Source organism: Pongo abelii, chromosome 11, assembly GCF_028885655.2.
Source record: "Pongo abelii isolate AG06213 chromosome 11, NHGRI_mPonAbe1-v2.0_pri, whole genome shotgun sequence".
NCBI lineage: Eukaryota > Metazoa > Chordata > Mammalia > Primates > Hominidae > Pongo > Pongo abelii.
This window is the reverse complement of record NC_071996.2, coordinates 81,338,270-81,365,159: the sequence shown is the minus strand read 5'-3', so window position 1 is coordinate 81,365,159 and position 26,890 is coordinate 81,338,270. Positions and strand designations below refer to the sequence as shown.

The 26,890-nt window shown below is 37.3% G+C and overlaps 1 protein-coding gene across 1 annotated transcript in view; it reads left to right on the top strand.

The window, feature by feature from the left end:
* TTN (titin) overlaps positions 1 to 26,890 on the top strand; it is a 277,620-nt gene that overhangs the window by 78,856 nt on the left and 171,874 nt on the right. The window contains exons 70-111 of the mRNA XM_063712900.1: positions 1 to 282; positions 1,112 to 1,390; positions 1,507 to 1,794; positions 1,954 to 2,232; positions 2,326 to 2,604; positions 2,713 to 2,991; positions 3,104 to 3,391; positions 3,516 to 3,803; positions 4,388 to 4,669; positions 4,925 to 5,203; positions 5,324 to 5,605; positions 5,757 to 6,035; positions 6,138 to 6,425; positions 6,616 to 6,894; positions 6,989 to 7,267; positions 7,368 to 7,646; positions 7,779 to 8,066; positions 8,207 to 8,494; positions 9,806 to 10,087; positions 10,316 to 10,594; positions 11,007 to 11,288; positions 11,405 to 11,683; positions 12,209 to 12,496; positions 12,606 to 12,884; positions 12,984 to 13,262; positions 13,355 to 13,633; positions 14,229 to 14,516; positions 14,656 to 14,943; positions 15,723 to 16,013; positions 17,774 to 18,061; positions 18,633 to 18,725; positions 18,848 to 19,133; positions 20,221 to 20,404; positions 20,609 to 20,698; positions 20,798 to 21,065; positions 21,168 to 21,428; positions 22,908 to 23,117; positions 23,326 to 23,403; positions 23,505 to 23,531; positions 23,984 to 24,043; positions 24,365 to 24,448; positions 26,316 to 26,387. Of these exons, the coding sequence (XP_063568970.1) occupies positions 1 to 282; positions 1,112 to 1,390; positions 1,507 to 1,794; positions 1,954 to 2,232; positions 2,326 to 2,604; positions 2,713 to 2,991; positions 3,104 to 3,391; positions 3,516 to 3,803; positions 4,388 to 4,669; positions 4,925 to 5,203; positions 5,324 to 5,605; positions 5,757 to 6,035; positions 6,138 to 6,425; positions 6,616 to 6,894; positions 6,989 to 7,267; positions 7,368 to 7,646; positions 7,779 to 8,066; positions 8,207 to 8,494; positions 9,806 to 10,087; positions 10,316 to 10,594; positions 11,007 to 11,288; positions 11,405 to 11,683; positions 12,209 to 12,496; positions 12,606 to 12,884; positions 12,984 to 13,262; positions 13,355 to 13,633; positions 14,229 to 14,516; positions 14,656 to 14,943; positions 15,723 to 16,013; positions 17,774 to 18,061; positions 18,633 to 18,725; positions 18,848 to 19,133; positions 20,221 to 20,404; positions 20,609 to 20,698; positions 20,798 to 21,065; positions 21,168 to 21,428; positions 22,908 to 23,117; positions 23,326 to 23,403; positions 23,505 to 23,531; positions 23,984 to 24,043; positions 24,365 to 24,448; positions 26,316 to 26,387 (10,200 nt within the window). The remainder of the gene's footprint in view (positions 283 to 1,111; positions 1,391 to 1,506; positions 1,795 to 1,953; positions 2,233 to 2,325; positions 2,605 to 2,712; positions 2,992 to 3,103; positions 3,392 to 3,515; positions 3,804 to 4,387; positions 4,670 to 4,924; positions 5,204 to 5,323; positions 5,606 to 5,756; positions 6,036 to 6,137; positions 6,426 to 6,615; positions 6,895 to 6,988; positions 7,268 to 7,367; positions 7,647 to 7,778; positions 8,067 to 8,206; positions 8,495 to 9,805; positions 10,088 to 10,315; positions 10,595 to 11,006; positions 11,289 to 11,404; positions 11,684 to 12,208; positions 12,497 to 12,605; positions 12,885 to 12,983; positions 13,263 to 13,354; positions 13,634 to 14,228; positions 14,517 to 14,655; positions 14,944 to 15,722; positions 16,014 to 17,773; positions 18,062 to 18,632; positions 18,726 to 18,847; positions 19,134 to 20,220; positions 20,405 to 20,608; positions 20,699 to 20,797; positions 21,066 to 21,167; positions 21,429 to 22,907; positions 23,118 to 23,325; positions 23,404 to 23,504; positions 23,532 to 23,983; positions 24,044 to 24,364; positions 24,449 to 26,315; positions 26,388 to 26,890) is intronic.

The window sequence follows — 26,890 nt, the reverse complement described above, 5'->3', positions numbered from 1 at the left end:
AACCACCAAGATTTGTCTCCAAACTGAACAGCCTCACCGTTGTAGCCGGAGAGCCTGCTGAATTACAAGCATCCATAGAAGGCGCCCAGCCTATTTTTGTCCAGTGGCTTAAAGAGAAGGAAGAAGTGATTAGAGAAAGTGAAAACATCAGGATTACATTTGTGGAAAATGTTGCAACTCTACAGTTTGCAAAAGCAGAGCCAGCTAATGCTGGAAAGTATATCTGCCAAATCAAGAATGATGGTGGAATGAGGGAGAACATGGCCACACTGACGGTCTTAGGTTGGTACAATAGCCCACGATAGAAACTGGTGCCAAATGCTGGAATGAATTACTAAGAGTTACTGGCAGATTCTTTTTCTGAGTTTCTTCTAGAACTATATTTATCCTCATCTATTTGAAAGGTCTAGAGGAAAGACATAGTTGATCTTTCAAACACTCTTTTCTGTTTCTGTGATTCTAACAAAAATTAGACATCTGTTTTATTGTTTAATAACTACCTGTCTTAATCAATTAGTAGATACAATCATGACTCTCTTTGATTAAGCATGAAAGAATACAGAGCCCAGCATGTGCTACAAGAGTAATTGTTAAAACTAACAAGAACCCCAAAGGTTGGCATTTGATAGCAAAGCTTCCACATAAAATTAATGACAATTAAACAATTGTTTGAATAACAACTTTCAAAGAATTGTCTTTAGCACCTTAAGGTAGAGCAAAAATACCAAGTAATTCACAATAACCTGTAGCCTTTGATCTACAGAGGGTCAAGTGGAAATCAATATATACTATCTAATGCACATTGTTTAAATTGTTTTGAAGTTGAGTCATGCATGAACATATATTTCTTAAGAATAATTGCTATACAAGACGACAGCAAGAGGGGTAGGAAAAACAAAAAATAAGGAAAAAACTGAAAAGAAAAAATATTAAAATAAAAAATAGCTATAATTCTATGACTCCCTGTAATTATGGAATCACACTTTAAAGTCGAGAGAGAGAGCACCCTAACATAACCATCTCACTGGGAGAAACAATCTTAGTGAATGTGATAGTAGAGACAGAGTAAAGATCCCAGACTTTGACAGATGGATATCATGTTTTATTTCAGAGCCCGCAGTCATTGTTGAGAAGGCAGGACCGATGACAGTGACTGTAGGAGAAACGTGCACTCTGGAGTGTAAGGTGGCTGGCACTCCGGAACTCTCTGTTGAATGGTACAAGGATGGAAAGCTGTTGACCAGCAGCCAAAAACACAAATTTAGCTTCTACAACAAAATCTCTTCCTTAAGGATTCTCTCAGTTGAAAGGCAAGATGCAGGCACATACACTTTCCAGGTTCAAAATAATGTTGGGAAAAGCAGCTGCACAGCTGTGGTTGATGTTTCAGGTTAGTTCTGCTGTTTTCTTCTGGTTGCTTATGCAAATTCCTTTTACAAGTTTCTTTCTTTCAAGTCTCTTCTATTCTTTCAAATCATGATGAGTCTCTTACCTTTCCTCACACAGACCGAGCAGTTCCTCCCTCTTTCACACGAAGACTGAAAAATACTGGTGGGGTGTTAGGTGCCTCTTGCATCTTGGAATGCAAAGTAGCTGGATCATCACCTATTTCAGTTGCCTGGTTTCATGAGAAAACTAAGATTGTCAGTGGAGCAAAGTACCAAACCACATTTTCAGATAATGTCTGCACATTGCAGTTGAATTCTCTGGATTCATCAGATATGGGCTATTACACATGCGTGGCTGCTAACGTCGCTGGGTCTGATGAATGTCGTGCAGTGCTAACTGTGCAAGGTCAGTAGACAGTCAAACTTGTAAGGAATTTCTTACAAATTCCTCTTCAGGTGCACACCTATGTTGACAAACATTCGAAAGTGCTCTAATGTTTTATTCAAAATTGCAACTCTATTTGAAGTTTACAGGATCTTTTAATTGTTCTCCATGTCTATATAGAACCACCCTCTTTTGTGAAAGAACCTGAACCTTTGGAAGTGCTACCAGGCAAAAATGTAACCTTCACAAGTGTTATTAGAGGAACCCCTCCATTCAAAGTCAACTGGTTCAGAGGTGCCAGAGAACTAGTGAAAGGAGACCGGTGCAACATCTATTTTGAAGACACTGTGGCAGAACTGGAATTATTTAATATTGACATATCTCAGAGTGGGGAATACACCTGTGTGGTTTCTAACGACGCTGGCCAAGCATCTTGCACTACCCGTCTCTTTGTAAAAGGTTTGCTCAAGTGGATTCGCTTTTTCTATTTTCTGTATACCGACATCCTTGTGTTTTTATTGTGTTTAACTGCTGTGCCTTGTCACTTACTAGAACCAGCTGCATTTGTGAAGAGATTAAGTGATCATTCTGTAGAACCAGGGAAGTCCATAATTCTGGAGAGCACCTACACTGGAACACTTCCAATTTCTGTCACTTGGAAAAAGGATGGTTTTAACATAACTACCTCTGAAAAATGTAACATAGTCACAACAGAGAAAACTTGTATCCTGGAAATTCTGAATAGCACAAAAAGAGATGCAGGACAGTATTCCTGCGAGATTGAAAATGAGGCAGGAAGGGATGTTTGTGGAGCTCTGGTATCTACATTAGGTGCGTTGTCTTATTGTCTCTTAAATCATTTGCATTCTTCTAACATGTAGCATAGTTTCTTTGATATTCATTAATTCCAGTTGCTGACTGTGAGACTTTCTTCCTTAGAACCGCCTTATTTTGTTACGGAACTGGAACCTCTGGAGGCATCAGTTGGAGATTCGGTTTCTTTACAATGCCAAGTTGCTGGGACACCAGAAATTACAGTGTCTTGGTACAAAGGAGATACCAAATTACGGCCAACTCCTGAATACAGGACCTACTTTACAAACAATGTGGCCACACTTGTTTTTAATAAAGTGAACATCAACGACAGCGGAGAGTACACATGCAAAGCAGAAAATAGTATAGGAACTGCTTCTTCTAAGACTGTGTTCAGAATTCAAGGTGATGATATTTTACAAATTAAAAAATTTCTTTTTTCCTTAACTCTTGTATCTTTATGGTGAACTTCTCATTTCATCTCCTAACGCCTTAAGTACTACATGTCTCCCTACAGAGCGCCAACTCCCACCTTCTTTTGCAAGACAATTAAAGGACATTGAACAAACTGTGGGGTTACCTGTTACACTCACTTGTCGATTAAATGGCTCTGCACCCATCCAAGTGTGCTGGTATAGAGATGGAGTACTTTTAAGAGATGATGAAAATCTACAGACTTCATTTGTAGATAATGTGGCAACTTTAAAAATTTTGCAAACTGACTTGAGCCACTCTGGCCAGTACTCTTGCTCAGCTTCCAACCCACTTGGAACAGCATCTTCTAGTGCTAGACTCACAGCAAGAGGTTTGTTCACACGTCACTCTTCTTCTTTGCAAACTGTGACTTCATATTTCATTGTCAAAGTAGAAATGACCAATGGCAAAAAAACAAACAAAAAATACACATTGCCTTTCTTCTCATCCTCCAGAACCCAAGAAATCTCCCTTCTTTGACATCAAGCCTGTATCGATAGATGTTATTGCTGGAGAAAGTGCTGATTTTGAGTGTCATGTTACTGGTGCTCAACCGATGCGAATCACTTGGTCAAAAGATAACAAAGAGATCCGTCCTGGAGGAAACTATACAATCACATGTGTGGGAAACACTCCTCATTTGAGAATTCTTAAAGTAGGCAAAGGAGACTCTGGTCAATATACTTGCCAAGCAACCAATGATGTCGGCAAAGACATGTGCTCAGCTCAGCTCAGTGTAAAAGGTATCATTCCATGGCTTTTGACAATATTTGTTCCTTACCATATTTGCATAATTGTCTTATAAAAGTTTCTTTGGTTTTTAAATGTTTCAGATAAACTAACTGGACATGTTAGAATTTGTGTATTAGTGTTGGAGGCAACATTAATCAAAGTTGTGTTTTCTCTTTATATTGTTCTGTACATTAGTGTAACTCTAAGTGTAATCTTATCAAAAAGTATTGTTTAATTGAAATTTGTTAAATGTTGTTTTAACTATCTACTCCATTTTTTAATGCTTTCTTGTTATATGGCATTCTGATTTATCATTACTAACTGTTGATCAAATACATCTATAATACATTAACTTTTATGTTTTAACTTACAAAAAGTCAAACTAAAAAAAAGTATGAACTAAATTCTCTATTTAAAATGTTATGAGATTATTTAACTTAAAAGATAACTTATTTTACTGTAAAATCCTCAGAAAGTATATTCTTAGTAACAAACCAGTTTAAATATAAATTTATGGAATCTTCAGCTACAAAAACAAGCTCTTTTAACATGTATAATAAATATCCCTTACTGACTGTTTCGTTTGGTTTACTAGAACCTCCAAAGTTTGTTAAGAAATTAGAAGCTTCAAAAGTTGCAAAGCAGGGAGAATCCATTCAACTGGAATGTAAAATAAGTGGCTCCCCAGAAATCAAAGTTTCATGGTTCCGAAATGACAGTGAACTTCATGAAAGTTGGAAATACAACATGTCATTCATTAATTCCGTGGCATTGCTTACCATCAATGAAGCTAGTGCTGAAGATAGTGGGGACTACATTTGTGAGGCTCATAATGGTGTTGGTGATGCCAGCTGCAGCACAGCGTTGACAGTGAAAGGTTAGACACTAAGCTTCTTCGTTTCTTTATTCTCCTCTGATTTGGGCTCTTAGCAAAGTTATGAGCTCCAAAATAAAAGGATAATTAAGGTTATTTGGTTGCAATTCTTCAACAAGTTTTAATGAATTGTCATTTCTTGTGTCAGCATGTATTGTCATATGATCACACCAGTCACTCTTCAAGGTTCTAGATTTAATTTTTTTTTCCTTTATAGTAAGCAAGTGTTCTCATTGTTTATCTTCTTTTTTCTGGTAGCACCTCCTGTTTTCACCCAGAAGCCTTCTCCAGTAGGAGCTCTTAAAGGTTCCGATGTGATTCTCCAATGTGAAATTTCGGGAACTCCCCCATTTGAAGTAGTATGGGTAAAAGATCGAAAGCAAGTTAGAAGCAGCAAGAAATTTAAAATCACTTCAAAAAATTTTGATACAAGTCTTCATATCCTTAATCTTGAAGCCTCTGATGTCGGGGAATATCACTGCAAAGCTACTAATGAGGTGGGAAGTGACACGTGTTCTTGCTCTGTCAAGTTCAAAGGTTTGTATACACGGACACAAAAATATATGCCCCTTCCTCCTACCTGTTCTTGCCTAACTAATAACTTGTGTGGCCATGATTCTCACATTTTTTCCTCTAACCACAAATTTCTTTCATCAGAACCTCCACGATTCATGAAAAAGCTAAGTGACACCTCAACCCTTATTGGGGATTCTGTTGAGTTACGGGCCATAGTGGAGGGCTTCCAGCCAATTTCTGTTGTCTGGCTGAAAGATAAAGGTGAAGTCATCAGAGAGAGTGAAAACACCAGGATTTCATTCATCGATAACATTGCAACCCTCCAGCTGGGGAGTCCAGAAGCATCTAATTCTGGAAAATATATATGCCAAATCAAAAATGATGCTGGAATGAGAGAATGCTCCGCAGTCTTGACTGTACTAGGTTAGTAGCAAAGCACAGCCAGAGAAAAAAATCAAGTTACTTGATCCGTGATCATTTTCCTCAAATATTCCTCTTATCCAGTAATACAGTGATTGCACTATTGAGTTTGAAAGGTGACTTTGTTTTCAATGCAAAATACTTCTTCTTTTAGAACCAGCAAGAATCATAGAGAAGCCCGAACCCATGACTGTCACTACTGGAAATCCTTTTGCATTAGAGTGTGTAGTGACCGGAACACCAGAACTCTCAGCCAAGTGGTTCAAAGATGGAAGAGAATTGTCTGCAGACAGCAAACATCACATTACATTCATCAATAAAGTGGCTTCCCTTAAAATCCCCTCTGCCGAAATGAGTGACAAAGGGTTATATAGCTTTGAAGTGAAAAACAGTGTTGGCAAAAGTAACTGCACTGTATCTGTCCACGTTTCTGGTGAGTAGAATGAGATTTTTATGAATATAAAATATTTCCAGGGGGTGGAGGGGCACAGAATAAAACTTCTCTTTAAACGCAAAACTACCCTTCCCCACATAGATCGGATTGTGCCTCCATCCTTCATCCGCAAGCTGAAAGACGTGAATGCCATCCTGGGGACCTCAGTTGTTTTGGAGTGCCGAGTCTCTGGCTCGGCCCCGATTTCAGTTGGCTGGTTTCAGGATGGAGATGAGATTGTTAGTGGGCCCAAATGTCAGTCCAGCTTTTCGGAAAACGTCTGTACTTTGAATCTGAGCTTGTTGGAGCCCTCCGACACAGGCGTATACACGTGTGTGGCTGCCAACGTAGCTGGTTCCGACGAGTGCTCAGCAGTCCTGACTGTGCAAGGTCAGTGTGCAGGGATAAAGCTGCTGCTTCTCTAACACCTCTTTGATGTGGACGTGATGCCTGCCTTCCCTGGAGTCTCTTTATTTTGTCTTCATGTTTAATCTTAGCTCCCTTTTTTTAAGGAGCAAAAGCACTTCTCACTTGGATTTCTTTCTTCTCTTTATCTCCCCTTTCGCCTTGCAATATCTAGAACCACCATCTTTTGAACAAACCCCTGATTCTGTGGAAGTTTTGCCTGGAATGAGCCTCACGTTCACCAGTGTCATCAGAGGCACCCCTCCTTTCAAGGTCAAGTGGTTTAAAGGCAGCAGGGAACTGGTGCCTGGGGAGTCATGCAACATCTCTCTGGAAGATTTTGTCACAGAACTGGAGTTGTTTGAGGTGCAGCCATTAGAAAGTGGAGACTATTCTTGCCTCGTTACCAATGATGCTGGCAGTGCTTCCTGTACCACACATCTTTCCGTGAAAGGTTTGCTCTTTCCCCCAATATGTGCATCTTTTACAATTTCTCTTAAGTCTTCATTAGAAGACAAGAATTTTACCCACATGTTTTCTCCTTATAGAACCAGCCACCTTTGTGAAAAGATTGGCTGATTTCAGTGTTGAGACAGGAAGCCCCATAGTTCTCGAGGCCACATACACTGGCACACCTCCAATCTCAGTGAGCTGGATAAAGGATGAGTATCTTCTTTCACAATCTGAGAGATGCAGTATTACTATGACAGAAAAATCTACCATACTGGAAATTCTTGAGAGCACAATAGAGGATTATGCACAGTACAGCTGCCTGATAGAAAATGAGGCTGGTCAAGATATCTGTGAAGCTCTGGTGTCTGTCTTAGGTGTGTTGACAGCTACCTCTTTTTATTGCTCTCTTTCTTTTCAAACATCCTCTTTTACATGGCATGACTGACTTGTTGATTACCATCTTTTGTACCATAGAACCACCATACTTTATTGAACCTCTGGAACATGTGGAAGCAGTCATTGGAGAACCTGCAACTTTACAGTGTAAAGTGGATGGAACTCCAGAAATTAGAATTTCTTGGTATAAAGAACACACAAAGCTACGATCAGCTCCCGCATATAAAATGCAATTCAAAAATAACGTTGCTTCCTTGGTAATCAACAAAGTGGATCACAGTGATGTGGGAGAGTATTCATGCAAGGCAGAGAACAGTGTGGGGGCAGTCGCTTCTTCAGCTGTGCTTGTTATCAAAGGTGATGGTGTTGTTTAACCTAGTGTGTGTGGACAGATTCATTTTCTTAAAAACGTTAAAACTTTCATGAATTGAAATATGTTGTGGATGCTTTCTCACCTGTAAATAAGGATTATCTGTAACTTCTTTACAGAGCGCAAACTTCCACCTTCCTTTGCAAGAAAACTGAAAGACGTTCATGAGACTCTAGGCTTCCCAGTTGCATTTGAATGCCGCATCAATGGCTCAGAACCTCTTCAAGTGTCTTGGTACAAGGATGGAGTTCTTTTGAAAGATGATGCTAATTTGCAGACATCTTTTGTTCATAATGTAGCAACTCTTCAGATTTTACAAACTGACCAGAGCCACGTAGGGCAGTATAATTGCTCTGCTTCTAATCCTCTTGGGACTGCTTCATCCAGTGCCAAGCTCATTCTGTCAGGTGAGTAACTCACACTACCCTCTTCATTGTAAAGCAGCTTCACTGCTCCAGGCCACCAAAAGGCTGGTGCCGTTTAGTTTCTGCTCTGTATGTGAGAGCATGGAAATAAAAATCACCATGTTGGTCTTCATTCTTTTCAGAGCATGAAGTGCCTCCTTTCTTTGATCTAAAGCCTGTATCAGTAGATCTTGCTCTTGGAGAAAGTGGTACTTTTAAATGTCATGTAACTGGGACTGCACCAATCAAAATCACTTGGGCCAAAGATAACAGAGAGATTCGCCCTGGAGGCAACTACAAGATGACTTTGGTAGAAAATACTGCCACTCTGACAGTTCTCAAAGTAGGCAAAGGCGATGCCGGGCAGTATACCTGCTATGCAAGCAACGTCGCTGGAAAAGACTCTTGTTCTGCTCAGCTGGGTGTACAAGGTACTTGTTAGAGTGAAGGAGCAAGTACATTTTCAGTTTCTTAAAATATAGGAGGGTGGGTGTGCTTCAGAGAGAGCTATGTTTAGGACCAGGGTCTAGTGATTAAAATGGATCAAGTGGATCAAGGACCTTCCAAATGGAGACAAGTATTTTTTAATTACTTAAAAAAATTTTTTAAAACTAGGAAAACATGGACCAAAAGTCCATTTTAAGAGGCTAAAAATAGAGACTAGAGAGAGATAACCGAAACTCTACCAAATTGCAAGAAAATCCTAGTTTGAAAGACGGTATCATAGGACAAAAAAGCAAAGTTATTGCAAATGACTTTTTTTCCACAGTACTTAGTAAATGAATGGATTTTGTCCCTCTAAGGCATAGCAAAGCACCAAACTATCAAGACCTTCAAGGAGAATTCAGATGAGAATGATAAGTTCAACTTACTTTCCTCCACTAGCCCCACTTAAATAATAGTGGAGGTCAGGGGCTGGGGAGTAAGTAGATCAGTATCTGCCATTATGGAAGGCAGTCATGTGTTTCTGCCACACGTTTATCGATGCTACTGTCAGAAATTAAATAGTTCACTCAATGGACTGCTAGTCTAGTCCATTAGAGTACTTTTAAGGGTTTTTGTGGTGGTGGGTTATAAATATCTTGAAATTAAAATATAATTAGATTTAGCAGCCCATTTGCTCTATGACATATAGCTAATCATTTTTACTTCCCTATGCCTGAATTTTTTGCTTCAGTTAATGAGGAAACCATTACTCTCATACACTTCAAAGGAAAATTATGAAGGTTGAAGAAATAACCATTTGACACCTATAAGAGGAAAATGGCATTTTAAAAATATTAAGATATCTGACCCATTTTGCCATTCTGGCTCTTCATGCTATGTAACTGATAGCATTGCAGCCTTAGGAAATAGTTCTCCACTGGTTAATATACAAGACAGTAATCAAATTCTCATTCCCCGTGGACCTCAGACGGCTTCCACTGACAGATACATGCTATTATCTCTGATCTTGGCACTAGAGAAGGGACTCTTGCTGGGGAGAGGACGGCACAATAGAGAGTAATGTCTTTTTCTCCTTCCTTTAGTAATAATATTTGATGTGGATGCTTACAAAAACAAGCATATTTTATTTTAGAAATTTTCTATTTAGGTTTCATTTAACTCTTCTTCCTTGAACTGCATAAATTTGTTTTCCAGAGCTAAAGACCTCTCTAGCAAAGATTATTTTTTCCACCTCATCTTGAATTATATGCATCTTTTCCATCCCTTACCCTGTGTTTTTCCTCTTGGTTCCATAGAACCACCCAGGTTCATTAAGAAGCTAGAACCTTCAAGAATTGTGAAACAGGATGAATTCACAAGGTATGAATGCAAAATCGGCGGGTCTCCAGAAATCAAAGTTTTATGGTATAAGGACGAGACTGAAATTCAAGAGAGCAGTAAATTCAGAATGTCATTCGTTGACTCGGTGGCTGTGCTGGAAATGCACAATCTCGGTGTTGAAGACAGTGGAGACTACACCTGTGAGGCCCACAATGCAGCAGGCAGTGCCAGCAGCAGCACGTCCTTAAAAGTTAAAGGTCAGAGCTCTCCCCACCTGTGTGTTTTTCACATTAGCCTCCTCTTTAATTGTCCTCTTAACTTCCTGTTTGACTCTTCAACGATGTTTTAAAATAGGGAAAGGACACAACAAAGAATTGAACGTGTTTTTTTCACTCTCTCTCTCTCTGATGGAGTGGAAGATTGATTCTTACTTTTAACTATATACTTACAGAATACATCCGTATTTTCCTTTTTTCCAATTTTAGAACCACCCATTTTCCGCAAACAGCCTCATCCTGTAGAGACACTGAAAGGAGCTGATGTTCACCTTGAATGTGAGCTTCAGGGCACTCCCCCATTTCACGTTTCTTGGTATAAAGACAAGAGAGAACTTAGGAGCGGCAAGAAGTACAAGATAATGTCTGAGAACTTCCTTACCAGTATCCACATCCTGAATGCCGATGCTGCAGACACTGGGGAATATCAGTGTAAAGCCACAAACGATGTGGGGAGTGACACTTGCGTTGGTTCCATCACTCTCAAAGGTTAGATGGACTGCATTCTCTTCTGCTCACTACTTCCCTTCTAATTGTAATACTCTGTTGCCCCCTCCACCCCAGCCCAGTCTTATCACTAGCAGCCTATTCCACTTTCCCTTTGTTTCCTCTCTAAGTCCTTTTCTGTTTAGTCTGCTTCCCTTTTCCAAATCCTACTAAATATCCTTTTACATAATGTTGTCATTAGGTTTTGATTAGATTAAGAAAGCTGGAGTAGATGAGATATTCAACTTTCCTACTGAATACAAACTTTAATGTGTCCCTGCTCTCATCCACCAAAAATGCCTCTTAAATGGAAATAACACATTATCACTAGTTTGATTCCTGGCATTCATGATTTGAGCAAAATGCTGTCAGTCTCACAAATTTTAAAACCCAGGCTTTCCTCTTTTTTCATCAGCACCACCAAGATTTGTGAAGAAGCTGAGTGACATATCTACTGTCGTTGGTAAAGAAGTTCAGCTGCAGACTACCATTGAAGGCGCTGAGCCCATTTCAGTGGTGTGGTTCAAAGATAAGGGAGAAATCGTTAGAGAAAGTGACAACATATGGATTTCTTATTCAGAAAACATTGCAACCTTACACTTTTCAAGAGTGGAACCAGCCAATGCTGGAAAATACACTTGTCAGATCAAAAATGATGCTGGGATGCAAGAGTGCTTCGCCACGCTATCCGTTCTCGGTTAGTAAATAGATGATGTTATCACAGATACAAGGCACACACTCACCAGGATCTGTATTTTCTTTAGTTTTTCAATTTGAGTTTAAAATATGGATATCTTTTACATTTCATTCCAGAGCCTGCAACAATTGTAGAAAAGCCAGAATCCATAAAAGTTACCACGGGAGACACCTGTACCTTGGAGTGTACAGTAGCTGGCACCCCTGAATTCAGTACTAAGTGGTTTAAGGATGGAAAAGAGCTAACAAGTGACAACAAATACAAAATAAGCTTCTTCAACAAAGTATCTGGCCTTAAGATCATCAATGTAGCACCGAGTGACAGTGGGGTATACAGTTTTGAGGTGCAGAACCCTGTTGGCAAAGACAGCTGCACAGCTTCATTGCAGGTTTCAGGTTGGTTGATTGCTTGGGCTTTTCTTTCATCATTATAATAATGTAGTTCCTGATTTTCATAAATGTATATGGGTTGTTACATCTTCTATAGGATAACATGAGTCTGACATCTTCTGAATCAGCAAATTCAGAGGCAATACCATCTGTAGAATTAGAAGAAAACCATTTTCAAAAGTTATATCCCTTTCTTTTTGAGGAATTTCCAAAATGATGATAGGAATGAAAAATAGTCCCTGGATAAGGTTAAAGTAGTCTTCATTTATGCTGAAATAATTCACCACATAATGCTTCACGGCAAAGAGAGAACAAAATCCCTAGCAAGTCAACGATCACATTCTGCCCACTGATTCTCCAAGCTTTTGATAGTGTGAACCCATAGAGGATTTTTTAATACGCTCACAAAAGAGCCAAATGGATCTAGGGATATTCCATCAAAAAGGCAGTTCTCTCTTCAAGTCATTTTATAATTATTGTTGTCCTTTGTTTTTGCTTTTTTTTTTTTTTTTTTTTTTTTTTATCATTCAGACCAAACCATTCCGCCTTCATTCACAAGAAAATTGAAAGAGACAAATGGTCTATCCGGTTCCTCAGTTGTAATGGAGTGTAAAGTCTATGGGTCACCTCCAATCTCTGTCTCCTGGTTCCATGAAGGAAATGAGATCAGTAGTGGAAGGAAATACCAGACCACCCTGACAGATAATACCTGTGCTTTAACTGTGAACATGCTGGAAGAATCAGACAGTGGTGACTACACATGTATAGCTACTAATATGGCTGGTTCTGATGAATGTAGTGCTCCTTTGACTGTGAGAGGTCAGTTTACAAAACAGTAAAATGAATTGCATTTCATAGTTTATTAAACATGTTTGTCATAACAATTCACAAATACTAAACCTTTTCTGATATGTGATTTTGTGTTTAGAACCACCATCTTTTGTTCAGAAACCTGATCCCATGGATGTTTTAACTGGGACAAATGTAACTTTCACAAGTATCGTAAAAGGAACACCTCCTTTCAGTGTTAGCTGGTTCAAGGGTAGCAGTGAACTAGCACCAGGCGACAGATGCAACGTGTCTTTGGAGGATTCAGTTGCTGAACTGGAGTTGTTCGATGTAGATACATCACAAAGTGGAGAATATACTTGCATAGTTAGCAATGAAGCTGGCAAGGCTTCTTGTACAACACATCTCTACATAAAAGGTTTGTCAGACTGCTCTTCTAGATTTATATGATTAGTAATTAGATGTGTCTATGTCTGTATATGTGTTTGATTTTATATTTTCAATTTGGTCACTTTAGCCCCAGCCAAATTTGTGAAGAGGCTGAATGATTACAGCATAGAGAAAGGAAAACCCCTGATCCTAGAGGGTACATTCACTGGAACTCCTCCCATTTCGGTTACCTGGAAGAAAAATGGCATAAATTTAACTCCTTCTCAGAGGTGTAATATAACTACGACTGAAAAATCGGCAATCCTGGAAATTCCAAGTAGCACAGTAGAGGATGCAGGACAATACAACTGCTACATTGAAAATGCCTCTGGAAAAGATTCCTGTTCAGCACAAATACTCATACTAGGTTTGTCATGATTGCACATTCTTATCTTTGTATACAATCGATGATCTGGCACGTCTCCTTCATGACTGATTGATTATCTCTCTTGGCTGCAGAACCACCGTATTTTGTCAAGCAGTTGGAGCCAGCTAAGGTGTCTGTTGGAGATTCTGCCTCTCTACAATGCCAGCTTGCTGGAACCCCAGAAATTGGGGTTTCCTGGTATAAAGGAGATACAAAGTTGAGACCCACTACGACTTACAAAATGCATTTTAGGAATAATGTTGCTACACTGGTCTTCAACCAGGTTGATATTAATGATAGTGGAGAATATATCTGCAAAGCTGAAAACAGCGTGGGAGAAGTTTCTGCATCAACTTTCCTTACCGTTCAAGGTGACTGCAATATTTTTAAAGTGAACGGATTTGTGTTTCTTTTGAACAAGATTTAAAATGTCTGGGGAGGCCTTATTTTTAGGAAAATCTTTCCAAAGGCTTAAAATTCTGCTTAAGTAATCCTATTTACAGTTAGTGGCTTATCTTTTTCTATGGATTCTACAGAGAGATAATATGACTAAATCTTTAATTGGAAGGATTATGCAATCATTTGCTTCTATAATTAAATCTTTTTTAAAAAGTGACCATATATTTTTAAATTCCACCCCATTAAGTATCTCATGCAAATTGCTAGAAGGCAGTCTTTAAAATTACAGGAATCTGCTGCTTGCCCAGAGACATGCCTTCAGCCAGCCAATTGCTTTATTGGTTTTCATACTATTTTGCACCTACTGTGCATTAGGGTTGGTCTCAGAGTGATACTTTTGCTCCAGAAATCTATATGCTTTTCTTTATCTCCAAGTTAATTCAAGAGACATTAATAATTCCTGATTTTTAATAGAAACTGCATATATACATGCGTTTGTATATATATAATTGTGAGAAGAGCATTTAGTAAATTAAAGTGTTTGTTGCTTTTATTCTGTTCCTACAGAACAAAAACTTCCACCATCATTTTCTCGACAATTGAGAGATGTTCAAGAAACAGTTGGACTGCCAGTTGTTTTTGATTGTGCCATAAGTGGATCAGAACCTATCTCCATGTCTTGGTATAAAGACGGCAAGCCATTGAAAGACAGCCCAAATGTACAAACATCATTTTTAGACAATACAGCCACACTCAATATTTTTAAAACTGACCGGAGCCTTGCAGGCCAGTATTCCTGCACAGCTACAAACCCTATAGGCTCTGCTTCTTCTAGTGCCAGGCTTATTCTCACAGGTTTGTGGATTCTTAAACTTTTATTTCTAGAATTAAAGTATTATAATCAAATATGAAATTAGGGAGAAATTTCTATTTCAGTAAACTGACATGGTCCAGATATTGAGCCTGAAACCTTGTCTTTCTGCTCTACTATTAGAGGGGAAGAACCCACCCTTCTTTGACATCCGTCTTGCCCCTGTGGATGCTGTGGTGGGAGAAAGTGCTGACTTTGAGTGCCACGTCACGGGCACACAACCGATAAAGGTCAGCTGGGCCAAAGACAGCAGAGAAATACGAAGTGGCGGAAAGTACCAGATTAGTTATCTGGAAAACAGTGCCCACCTGACAGTCCTCAAAGTAGACAAAGGAGATTCTGGACAATATGCCTGCTATGCTGTGAATGAAGTGGGAAAAGACTCTTGCACAGCTCAGCTGAATATAAAAGGTATCGTTTATTTTGCAAGTGGTCCAACAAACATGTAATCATTTTGTAGTATAGCCTGAAGGTGTCATTTTTATGATGATGAATGCAATTTAGGACATTTTAAACAAATGAAAAGAAAATATTTAAGGGGAAGTAAGTTTATCTAGAGAAGAAGTCATTTTTGAAATCTGTATTTCTTTCTTTCCTCGAGACAGGATCTCACTCTGTCGCCCAGGCTGGAGTACGGTGGTGTGATCTCGGCTCACTGCAACCTCTGCCTCCTGGGTTCAAGTGATTCTCGTGCCTCAGCCTCCTGAGTAGCTGGGATTACAGGCGCCTGCCACCATGCCCAACTAATTTTTGTATTTTTTGGTAGAAATGGGGTTTCACCATGTTGGCCAGGTTGGTCTGGAGCTCCTGACCTCAAGTGATCCACCCGCCTTGGCCTCCCAAAGTGCTGGGATTACAGGCATGAGCCACCACACCCAGCTTATAATCTATATTTCTAAAACTTTATATATTCCCTATGATACTGAGATTACCCCTTCTTTTTACAAATTTGTGATTCTGTAAATGGCCATGAGTTACTTCTTATCATCCACCTTGTAAGTCAAAGAACAGTTTAGAATAAGCTCGTAGAAGGAGGCTGAAATGTTTAGGAACATACACTGATATAGTGTATTTAGTTGGTTAGCCTTGATTTTTAACTAAAAATATGAGTTTTTTTTTTTTCTTGAAAAGCTTCATATTAGTAATCTGCTTCTGGATTCTACTTCATATATCCTTGCAATTTCTTATAGAGCGGCTCATCCCACCAAGTTTCACTAAAAAACTCTCAGAGACAGTAGAAGAAACAGAAGGGAATTCTTTCAAACTTGAGGGACGTGTGGCTGGTTCCCAACCTATAACTGTTGCCTGGTACAAAAATAATATAGAGATACAACCAACTTCTAACTGTGAAATAACATTCAAGAACAACATGTTAGTGCTGCAAGTCAGGAAAGCAGGCATGAACGACGCTGGTTTGTACACATGCAAAGTGTCCAATGATGCAGGCTCTGCTCTGTGCACATCTTCAATCGTCATCAAAGGTGAGTTATCCTCACAGCCCCAACCTGTTGTGTTTTTCTTCACTGCCTGTTATATATCCATGAGCATTTCTTATGATATCTTGACCAAGTAAGTTATAACAAATATAAATACACATTAGTTAACTGTGTATTTATCACTCCATATGTTTACTAAAAATATAAATTATTGTAATTTAATTATGTGGCTTCCCAAAGGAGGTGTCATTTAACGGACTAACATCTTAGGTTTCTAAATCATATCCTAAAATTCCCTTAGGTAGTTAGAAGTTTCAGCATACTCTGAAATGTGTGCATATGTGACACATATATTTTTATGAAGCATATTTTTTTTGAAATTTTTTTAATGTTCATCACCAAATATCACACTAACTTGACTATTATTGAGTTATATATTATATCACAGTCTGAAACTTTCTCCTTTCTAGGTGTATTTCTAAAGGATTATTGTTTAATGTATATTGCCCAAAGCTTTTGACCTGCAAACAAATACTAATCCCAGACAAAAGGGTAACATTTGCACAAAAAGAAAAATAATGGGTAGAAAACATTGCATATCATTATGGAAGACATATTTAAATACACAATCATCGCTTGAGACAATGAAATAGACTATGTTGTTTAAGGATATCTTTATCTGTTTCTCTTCACTGTAATAGCTTCCAGTAATTACAACATAGCTTCATCAAAATCACATTAAAAACTAACCTCCTAGAGCAGCTTGGAATTAATTACCAACTCTTATGATCTGGTTAGTCATCTCACAGTGCACAGATAGTAAGTTATTATTAATAGGCTGATATCACTAATAAGTAAATATCACTGAGTTGTCTTAAAATTCCAATTTCATCACTCATTTTATGGAATTTAGATGCATTTAGTTTTAAAACGCATTTAATAAAACAAAAAATATATACTTAGCAGTGGCTTATATTCATGATTTACATTCATGATGGTTATACCATGGGCAGATAAATGCTTTCTATAGAATTCTGAAGCTATTTATAAAATTTTTTTAAAGGATAGACATCAGAAGTTTTAATCTTTGCAATAACAAAAAAAATGGCCTTATTCTTTCTAGGTACAGGTCTCAGAACCATTGAACAAAATCATTACATAATACTGAGTTGTATATTGCCTTCCTATCATGTTACTCATCAATGTCTTCATCATTGGTCTTCAGTTAAACACTGAGCTTCAACTCCTAATTCCCTTGGGCTAAGATTGGATTTTAAATGCTACTGTGGCTGCATTTAATAGCTAAAGATGAACATCAGAGAAAATCACATATAAATATGTGGGCTCATGTATTACTCAAATGCTAGCTTTCTTTCCTAGAGGGTAGCAATCATTGCTGCTGGAGATAAGCAGAATTCCCAAATAAGCCCTTCATTTTCAGGGTTCAGCAAAAATGCAGCTGTACACAGGTTTGAGAGAATTAATAGTGTGCTATATGGCAAAGAAATTCATAGTAACTGCCAATGTCTGCAGTGCTTAGTAAGGACACAGATGCTGGGGCAATTTGTGGGCAGCACGTCATGTGTTCTTTGCTTGTTTTTAAACCTTTATCTTTTTAAAAAATCCAACAAATTTAAACTATTGTCTTTAAAGAGGAATAAACCAGGCACATAATTCTGTTCTACTACAGCAACCAGTGTTACCTGTTAGAGGCAAAACTGTTTTTCTCTTTATTTGTTTCCCTTGTGGAATTTAATACTTTTTTGCCTTTAACGTTCCTCATGAAAATACCTTTTCAATTCCAGAACCTAAGAAGCCACCTGTATTTGATCAGCACCTTACTCCAGTAACAGTGAGTGGAGGAGAATACGTGCAGCTCAGCTGCCATGTCCAGGGATCTGAGCCAATTAGGATCCAGTGGTTGAAGGCTGGAAGGGAAATAAAGCCTTCAGACAGATGCAGCTTCAGCTTTGCTAGTGGGACAGCTGTACTGGAACTCAGAGATGTGGCTAAAGCAGATTCGGGAGATTATGTGTGTAAAGCTTCAAATGTGGCTGGAAGTGACACTACCAAATCAAAAGTGACCATTAAAGGTACAGACACCTCAAAAGTATTATGCAGCTCAAGCCAGCAACCACTCATGTTTATTTGCTTATTACAATTTCACCAGAAATGGAATTAGATTTTTAGAAACATCAGTTGTTGCTCATCTGCAATTTGTAGGCTCCTTATTATAATTGAAATATTAGGTAATTTAACAGAAATAATGTCAATACAAAGTATCTGAAATTACTACAAGTTTACCACCCTATTTCTTGAATTTCTTTTCACCATATCCATTAATATGTAATTAATGCAGTTCCAAAAATGATGCTATAATAATGCGATAGAAAGTAGGCTGGTGTGATACACCTGGAAAAAATAAAACCAAGTCTAAAAATATTGACACTACTAATATGATTATAGTTCAACCTTTGAGAGCTATCATTAGCATAAATGTCTGAGAAGCTGCTTTATCTTCTGTAACCCACCCTTACACAGAAAGAGAATTCTGCAGTACTTACTTATCACAGTGCCAACCTCCTAAGGCTTATTTTACAAAGGGGGATATTTATTATAATTTTGAGGTGATTGTAGTAAGAAAACATGTAAATGTTTTTTCAGACAAACCAGCTGCGGCCCCAGCAGCCAAGAAAGCTGCGGTAGATGGAAGACTCTTTTTTGTATCAGAACCTCAGAGTATCAGAGTCGTAGAAAGTAAGTGCACTTCATGAGAAGTACATTTTCATCTATCTTGTACCTTTTACTTATGATTTAATTTTGGAAGAACTGATTTTAGAAAATTAAATTTTTATTCACTTGTTTTCATTATTCCTTAGAAACCACTGCAACCTTCATTGCAAAAGTTGGAGGTGACCCAATCCCAAATGTTAAATGGACAAAAGGGAAGTGGAGACAGCTGAACCAAGGAGGTCGTGTTTTCATCCACCAAAAAGGCGATGAAGCAAAACTGGAGATTAAAGACACCACAAAAACTGATTCTGGGTTATACCGATGTGTGGCATTTAACAAACATGGTGAAATTGAAAGTAATGTTAACTTACAGGTGGATGAAAGGAAGAAACAAGAGAAAATTGAAGGCGATCTTAGAGCAATGCTGAAAAAGTGAGTTCAATAAAAACCACAAATGGTACAGTCAGCCCTCAGTATAAGCGGGTTCCGCATCCACAGTCAACTACCCCCAGTGGAAAGTATTAAAGAACAAAAAATTTAAAAATACAAATAAACAATACAGCATAACAACCATTTACACAGCACTTACATTGTATTAGATATTATAAGTAATCTAGAGTTGAAGTATACGGGAGGATGTGCATAGGTTACATGCAAATACTATGCCATTTTACATCATGGACTTGAGCATCTGGCCACAGGCCTCCTGAAGCCAATCCCCCAGGCATACAGAGGGATGACTGTAATGTCCCATTCACAAAAAGAATCTCTCAAGAGGCATGGGCCATCCATCTCAAGATTCAGATTGTTAAAGAACATAGGCATATAGGCATTTTAACAGAAGCAGATAAGCAAATACACAACATCTGGGTGTTCTTGTTTCATTAGAATCAATTTCTGAATTTAAGAGAAAGTTTTAAGAATGAGGTGAATGTCTATTAAGATTTTTAAACAAAAAGAAATGGCCCATAAAGAAACCCCAATATTGTCTGTGCCTAGGTATGAAATTTTTTTTCTGTATATGATTTCTTATGTTATGAATGGTTCTCTAAAACAACCGTTTTAAACATTTTCCATAATTATCATTCATTTCAATATGGTTCATTTTTCAACATAATTATTAAATCCACACTCAATTTCCACGCATCTTTTCCATGATATGTATACTATTCTATTATTAAAGTTTTCCATTGCTATTATTATTTTTTCTGATATTATAATTCATTACCTAGGCTCTTTGGTTATAAAGTTTACAGAAATACTTCTATTGTTCTTTCCTTTCTTAAAGTTTTTGTTCCTACATCTATATTTTATAACAATGGTCCTAATCCATCTGATCTTAATCCACTCCATCTCCAAACCCACATTTTTAAATTGTTTCACAGCTAACATGGTAAAATTAATATTTATTGAACAAAGAACATAGAAAACCTTAATGAAGTACATAATCTTTGAATGATGATAGACAATTAAAAATAGAAGACAGGTGATTTATCCTTACTTTTTAAATTTTATTTAGGACTCCAATCTTAAAGAAAGGAGCTGGGGAAGAAGAGGAAATTGATATCATGGAACTTCTCAAAAATGTTGATCCTAAAGAATATGAAAAATATGCCCGCATGTATGGAATCACTGACTTCCGAGGTCTTCTTCAAGCATTTGAACTGCTCAAGCAAAGCCAAGAAGAAGAGACACATAGACTGGTATGTTCCTTCATACATAGCATCATGCTTAAAAAGTCACATTTAAAACATCTCACATATTCCCTTTGAACTACCAGAATCCTATAGTTATATGACATTATTTAATATGACATAACCAGCGTCCAGAATGGAAGGTGAATATAGTCATGCATCCTCTGAATCAAATTTTGTTTCATATGTAATGCCTATCATTTTTGTTCTCAGGAAATTGAGGAAATAGAGAGGTCAGAGAGGGATGAAAAGGAATTCGAAGAACTTGTATCATTTATTCAGCAAAGACTGTCACAGACAGAGGTAAAAAGAATTATGCTGATGATAAAATGAACAAGTTATTATTGAGTATTATTGTAAGGGAAGGAGTAACAAATGTGTTTTAATTCTTTATTCTCCTAGCCTGTCACTCTGATCAAGGACATTGAAAATCAGACAGTTTTGAAAGATAATGATGCTGTGTTTGAAATTGACATTAAAATTAATTATCCAGAAATCAAGCTTTCATGGTACAAAGGAACTGAAAAACTGGAACCCAGTGATAAATTTGAAATAAGCATTGATGGTGACCGACATACACTCAGAGTCAAAAACTGTCAACTTAAAGACCAGGGCAATTATCGATTGGTTTGTGGTCCACACATCGCTAGCGCTAAGCTAACTGTAATTGGTAAGTTAGAAAAGGCTTATGAAATACTTGTGAGATTTAAATTACTGTTGAGCACATCTGCGTGTGATATTGAACAAAATGTGTGTTGTATCACATGAACAGAGCCTGCATGGGAACGGCATCTTCAGGATGTGACTCTGAAAGAAGGCCAGACTTGCACCATGACATGCCAATTTTCTGTACCAAATGTAAAATCTGAATGGTTCAGAAATGGCAGAATCCTTAAACTCCAAGGTAGACATAAAACAGAAGTGGAACACAAAGTCCATAAATTGACCATTGCAGATGTTCGAGCAGAAGACCAGGGTCAGTACACCTGCAAATATGAAGACCTTGAAACTTCAGCAGAACTCAGAATCGAAGGTGCGTGAAACACTATGGAGTCCTTGTAGTACAACATAGGTCAATGGCAAATGTTGTGCAGGACCCCTGCAACCCTACCTTTAAACACACACGAAAGTGGTCATGTGTTCTTATTTCCCAACACACGTTCTCATAGTATTCATCTCAAAGTTCATACAAAAGCACAAGGGAAATATTCAAATGAGTGTCAATTGTTTGCGTCGTTCTTTTAGATTTTAATCTAGTCTAAGACATAATCTTTAACAGTTATTTCTGTCTGAAGTCTAAATTTCATGATTCTCATATCTAGGATTGTAGAAAGAAATCTAGGAAAGGACAAGATCTCATAGATGTAAATCTGGAGGATCTTGGCTAGGAATTGATATTTTGTTTATAGGACTTAGTCTGACTTTCTCTGTACAAAATTCATAGACAACATTAACATGTCATGTGCAATTAGCAACTATTTTTCAAAAATATTTATTTCATTTTCAGATCATGTTTCAACCTTCTGAATCTCTGAAATTAAGTGAAATCTCAGAATTTAGGAGTAACAACATTCATTTCCTAATTGATTCTATACATTTTCCAAAGACACCTTCAAACTGTATTGAGAAAAATTTTGGCTATCATAATAGCATCTCCTTTCAGCTATTGGTGCCCATTTGTAGTTGCTGAAACACAAATATATGACATTCGATTTACATAAGCATGTCAACTTTTCTGACTTACCTTACAATGAATATCAGTGACTGGTTGTATTTTAAATGGTTTTCAATTAAAGGTCCAGCTGCAAGTACTAATTATTTTTTAAATAATTGATATTTTTAATATAATTCTTTAGTAAATAGAGCTCACCAGAGTACTGTGATTTCTAAGACTTTATGGTACTGTTATACATATACGACCCTCCCCTCCAGCCTCTTCTAGAAAACACTCCTGCCATCCACACACATCCTTTGTTTGTGCCCATATGTACTTAGCAGATTTCTGAACTCTAAAATTTTTCTTTTTGAAATTTAGAAGTGCAGATTTCCTATTGAGTTTAAAATTATTTTACAGGAAAAGTTATACATATTAGATAAACAATTATAGATCCTGAATAGCAAAAATTATTTTACTGAGGCAAGAAAGAATTTCACAGAGGAATAAGTTGTAGAGTACAATCAAGTTTGTGTTCCCTAACACTTTTAAAATTTAATTTGACTTTGGGTCATCAGCTCTCTTTAGTATGTCCTTTATATAAATATTTTAAGGACTCACAATAATTTCTTTACACTTTGCTACATTTGACCAGCATGAATACACTTAAGAATTGGGATACTTTTTTGTTAGTGATGCAAAGAAGAGTGCATTTCTTCTCATTTTGGATTTTTAAACTTTTCTTGCTATTTTATAACTGGGTACAAAGATGGAGATTTTAAGTATCTGAGGTAAAAGCAAGTAAAAGAAATTCCTCTCTATATAATCTAACTTTGAACCCTCTTTGTACTTAAACAGCTGAACCAATTCAGTTTACAAAGCGCATACAGAACATCGTGGTGAGTGAGCATCAGTCTGCCACCTTCGAGTGTGAAGTGTCCTTTGATGACGCCATTGTAACATGGTACAAAGGACCAACAGAACTGACAGAGAGCCAGAAATACAACTTCAGGAATGATGGCCGCTGCCATTATATGACCATCCACAATGTGACCCCAGATGATGAAGGTGATTTCATTGACAGTTTTCCAGTGAATGTATAATTTAAGCCTCGTCTGTTTTCTGTATTTCTACCCTGTATGCGCTCATGCTCTAATTCTATCTAGAATGCTTTTTTAGAAAAGACAAGTGTAAATAAACACATACGTATATTGAAGTAAAGAAGTGTTATTTGCAACATATCAGAAAACAAAAGTTGGATGATTTTTCACCCTAGGTGTCTACTCAGTCATCGCTCGGCTGGAACCAAGAGGTGAAGCAAGAAGCACGGCAGAGCTGTACCTAACGACGAAAGGTGAGGTAGCGCCATCAGAAAGCCACCCTGCCATCTTCGAAACACGTAGCCTAACTATACCATTCTGAACACAAAAATATCATTTTTTTTTTATTTTGCAGAAATCAAACTTGAGCTGAAGCCTCCTGGTAAGTTGTTTTGTAAGAATCAATCCTTTCTTACAATAAATTTGGCATAATTTTGTAAATCACAGAAGCCAAACTAAAATGTATAAGATATCTTTCTCTTTTGGGTAAAATATTTTTCAATAAAAGTGTTATGCAGTAGAGTTACTTTCAGTCAGATAATAAAATGTTAAACCTTGCGAGTTTGGCAAATTAGAGATAATAAGGTCTCACTCAGCTGATGCTAGAATCATATTAAATAGAATAGCCACAGAATGAAACAAATTTTGACAGTGAACAAAACTTGCCTATGTGGTTGCATACAAAAGAATACTAATATTATTTTGTCTGTGTATTAGATTCTGCCATTAGATATGCCTGATATATCTCAGGGTCTAATAAATCAAACACATCTTAGTTTTCTAATAAATAGCTTGTTCTCAGTCTCTCTATACTTATTACATGTCCCTTTCCAGATATTCCTGACTCCAGAGTTCCAATCCCAACCATGCCTATCAGAGCAGTGCCACCAGAAGGTAAGACCCAGAACCTCAACATCTGAGCTTGGAGCAGCAATATTCTAGCACTAGGAATCTGTACAAAATTTTATACCAACGCCCAAACTGCAGCAGATTCAGAACAAACCCTTCTATGTCGTATTCTTCAGTGAGCAATTAGAAATTAAAGTTAAAAAAAGTAGTTCCAGTTATAAATAAATGCTATTTTTATTTGTTCCGACTGATGAATTGGTACTATAATACCTATGAAGTACTGAAAGAAACGCATGAGACTTTTCATTATATTTTACGCAAAATAAGAAACTAAAACATGTTACTAACGGCATTTATTTTCTTCAGAAATCCCTCCTGTAGTTGCTCCTCCTATCCCCCTTTTGCTACCAACACCCGAAGAAAAGAAACCACCAGCAAAACGTATTGAAGGTATTATACCTCATCTACCTACATGTCGAAATAAGAATTCCACTCTGCTGACCCGAAAAATGTTGCTTAATACAACACATTGGCCCTCTAGTGGTCAAGAGGTGGAATTGCCTTTCAAAATATAAATTATTTTCTCAAAGTATTCGCTAACTAAATGTGTAAGTTATGTGCTTAAAACTCTGAAAATCATCAAACAAAATACTATGTTGGTATTAAAATATTTTATCTTAATGGAATTACTGAAACATTAATGGAGAACTAATTTTATGTCTCATATTTTCCTAACTACTATGTATAACAAAAAGAATAATGGAACCAATTTCTAGTGCAGCTTATAGAAATAAACCATAGTAGTTTACAGTCAAATTGCAAATTATAGCTTGTGGCTTTTCTCAATTTATAGTATTAACTACTCTTAAAAATTTACTATTTTGTTACAAAAAATATGATTTAGAATACTTATGAAATATTTGACTTCTTTTGTACCTAAGGCATGATCTCACCAATAAAGAGATCTTAAGTGTTCCAAGGAATTGCTCCTCTCAAATACCCAGTAGAGAAATTTTACTATTTGCGTCCCAAAGCTTCTCAACTAAATTAGACAACAGATTTCCTGGGACTTTCTGGAGTTATAGGGAGTTCAGAAATGCTGTCAGAATTCTCCCAGCATGGTCAGAAAAAATTGTGTATGTCAAAAATCACATTTTTCTATAGCTAAGTCACTACTACTGTATTAGATTCAAGGGGTGGAAATGGTAGGCCCTTAAGACCCACTATAATTGGCATTAAACGCTTGACCTATTTTTCAGCCAGCCTTAGAGGAAATTCAGTTAGAAACTTCCAATTTTGTGACTAATGCAACCTCATTAACAAAAAGAAGCATTTTTATGATTCATACGGACATAAACATTTTATCTAGCTGTGAGAACAGAGAGGAACAAGAATCAACAATCATAAATTGGATTTCCATTTCTATTTCTGTTGTCAAAAATAATAACATGTTAATGAATGATTTGTTCTTTGACTGGTAGTATCAACATGGCTAAGTCTGGTACTCACTGTGAAACTTGAGAAGTTAAATAATGTTTTAAAAATTAAAAAAGAGGCCAGGCGCGGTGGCTCACGCTTGTAATCCCAGCACTTTGGGAGGCCAAGGTGGGCTGATTACAAGGTCAGGAGATCGAGACCACGGTGAAACCACGTCTCTACTAAAAATACAAAAAGTTAGCCGGGCGTGGTTGTGGGCACCTGTAGTCCCAGCTACTCGGAGAGGCTGAGGCAGGAGAATGGCGTGAACCCGAGAGGCGGAGCTTGCAGTGAGCCGAGATCGAGCCACTGCACTCCAGCCTGGGTGACAGAGTGAGACTCCGTCTCAAACAAAAAAAAAAAAAAAAAAAAAAATTAAAAACGAGTGTTCTTTATTCATGAATATGAGAGGCCATAATCAAGTATGATTAGGAACCGTGGTTAAGGTATAACAGCAGCACAACAAAGGACTTTAAACCCACTTGTTATTCTTCCTCCTAACATATTTGTGTTCGTCCCTAAGGATGAAACAAGGATGAAAATGTGTACTTTTCTATTTATGATATCACTTAGATTCACACTCCATGTTCTGAAAACTTTAACTCTCAGCAGACATAAAATCAGTGAATATGTAAGATCACAGTACATTTTCTATATCCCTCCAAAACAATTTTTTTGCATCTAGTCCTAGATCTTTCCAAAACAAATATCTTGTAGTAATATGCAGAATCTCACTACTATCAACGTATGGAAAAATAAAATATTTCAATAAAATTCCTAGTTTCCTGAAAGCATTTTAGTTACTTACACCAGAAATTTTTTTTCTTTTTTTTTTTTTTAGTTACCAAAAAGGCTGTGAAGAAAGATGCCAAAAAAGTTGTTGCAAAGCCCAAAGAGATGATACCACGTGAAGGTATTATAATTAATCAAAAAGCAGTCTTAACACTTTTTTCTTGGCTAAAACTTTTAAATCCTAAATAGTGGAGGGTGAAGGAAGGGTAAGAGTTTGCAATCACAAAATGGTACCTCTCCCTTCACTCACTTTCGCCCTCTTCTTTGACTCAGTCCTCACTCTCTCTTTCTCAACTCCTTTTTTCCCCCTTTTCTCTTTCCTGTCCTCCTGAGCCCCTGGGAACCAATGACAATACCAGTGTATTCTGGTTATTTCTGGATGATAATTTAAAGAAGGTCTTGCCCAGAAGTCCAACAGCTATTCTTTTTTTTTTTTTATTGTAAATTGACGATTTACTATTGTGTATATATTTATGGGGTACAAAGTGATGTTATGATCTGTGAATACAATATGGAATAATTAAATCAAGCCAATTAACATATCCATCACCTCAAATACTTAACATTTTTGTGGTGAGAATATTTGAAATTTACTCTTAGCGATTTTGAAATGTACGGTACACT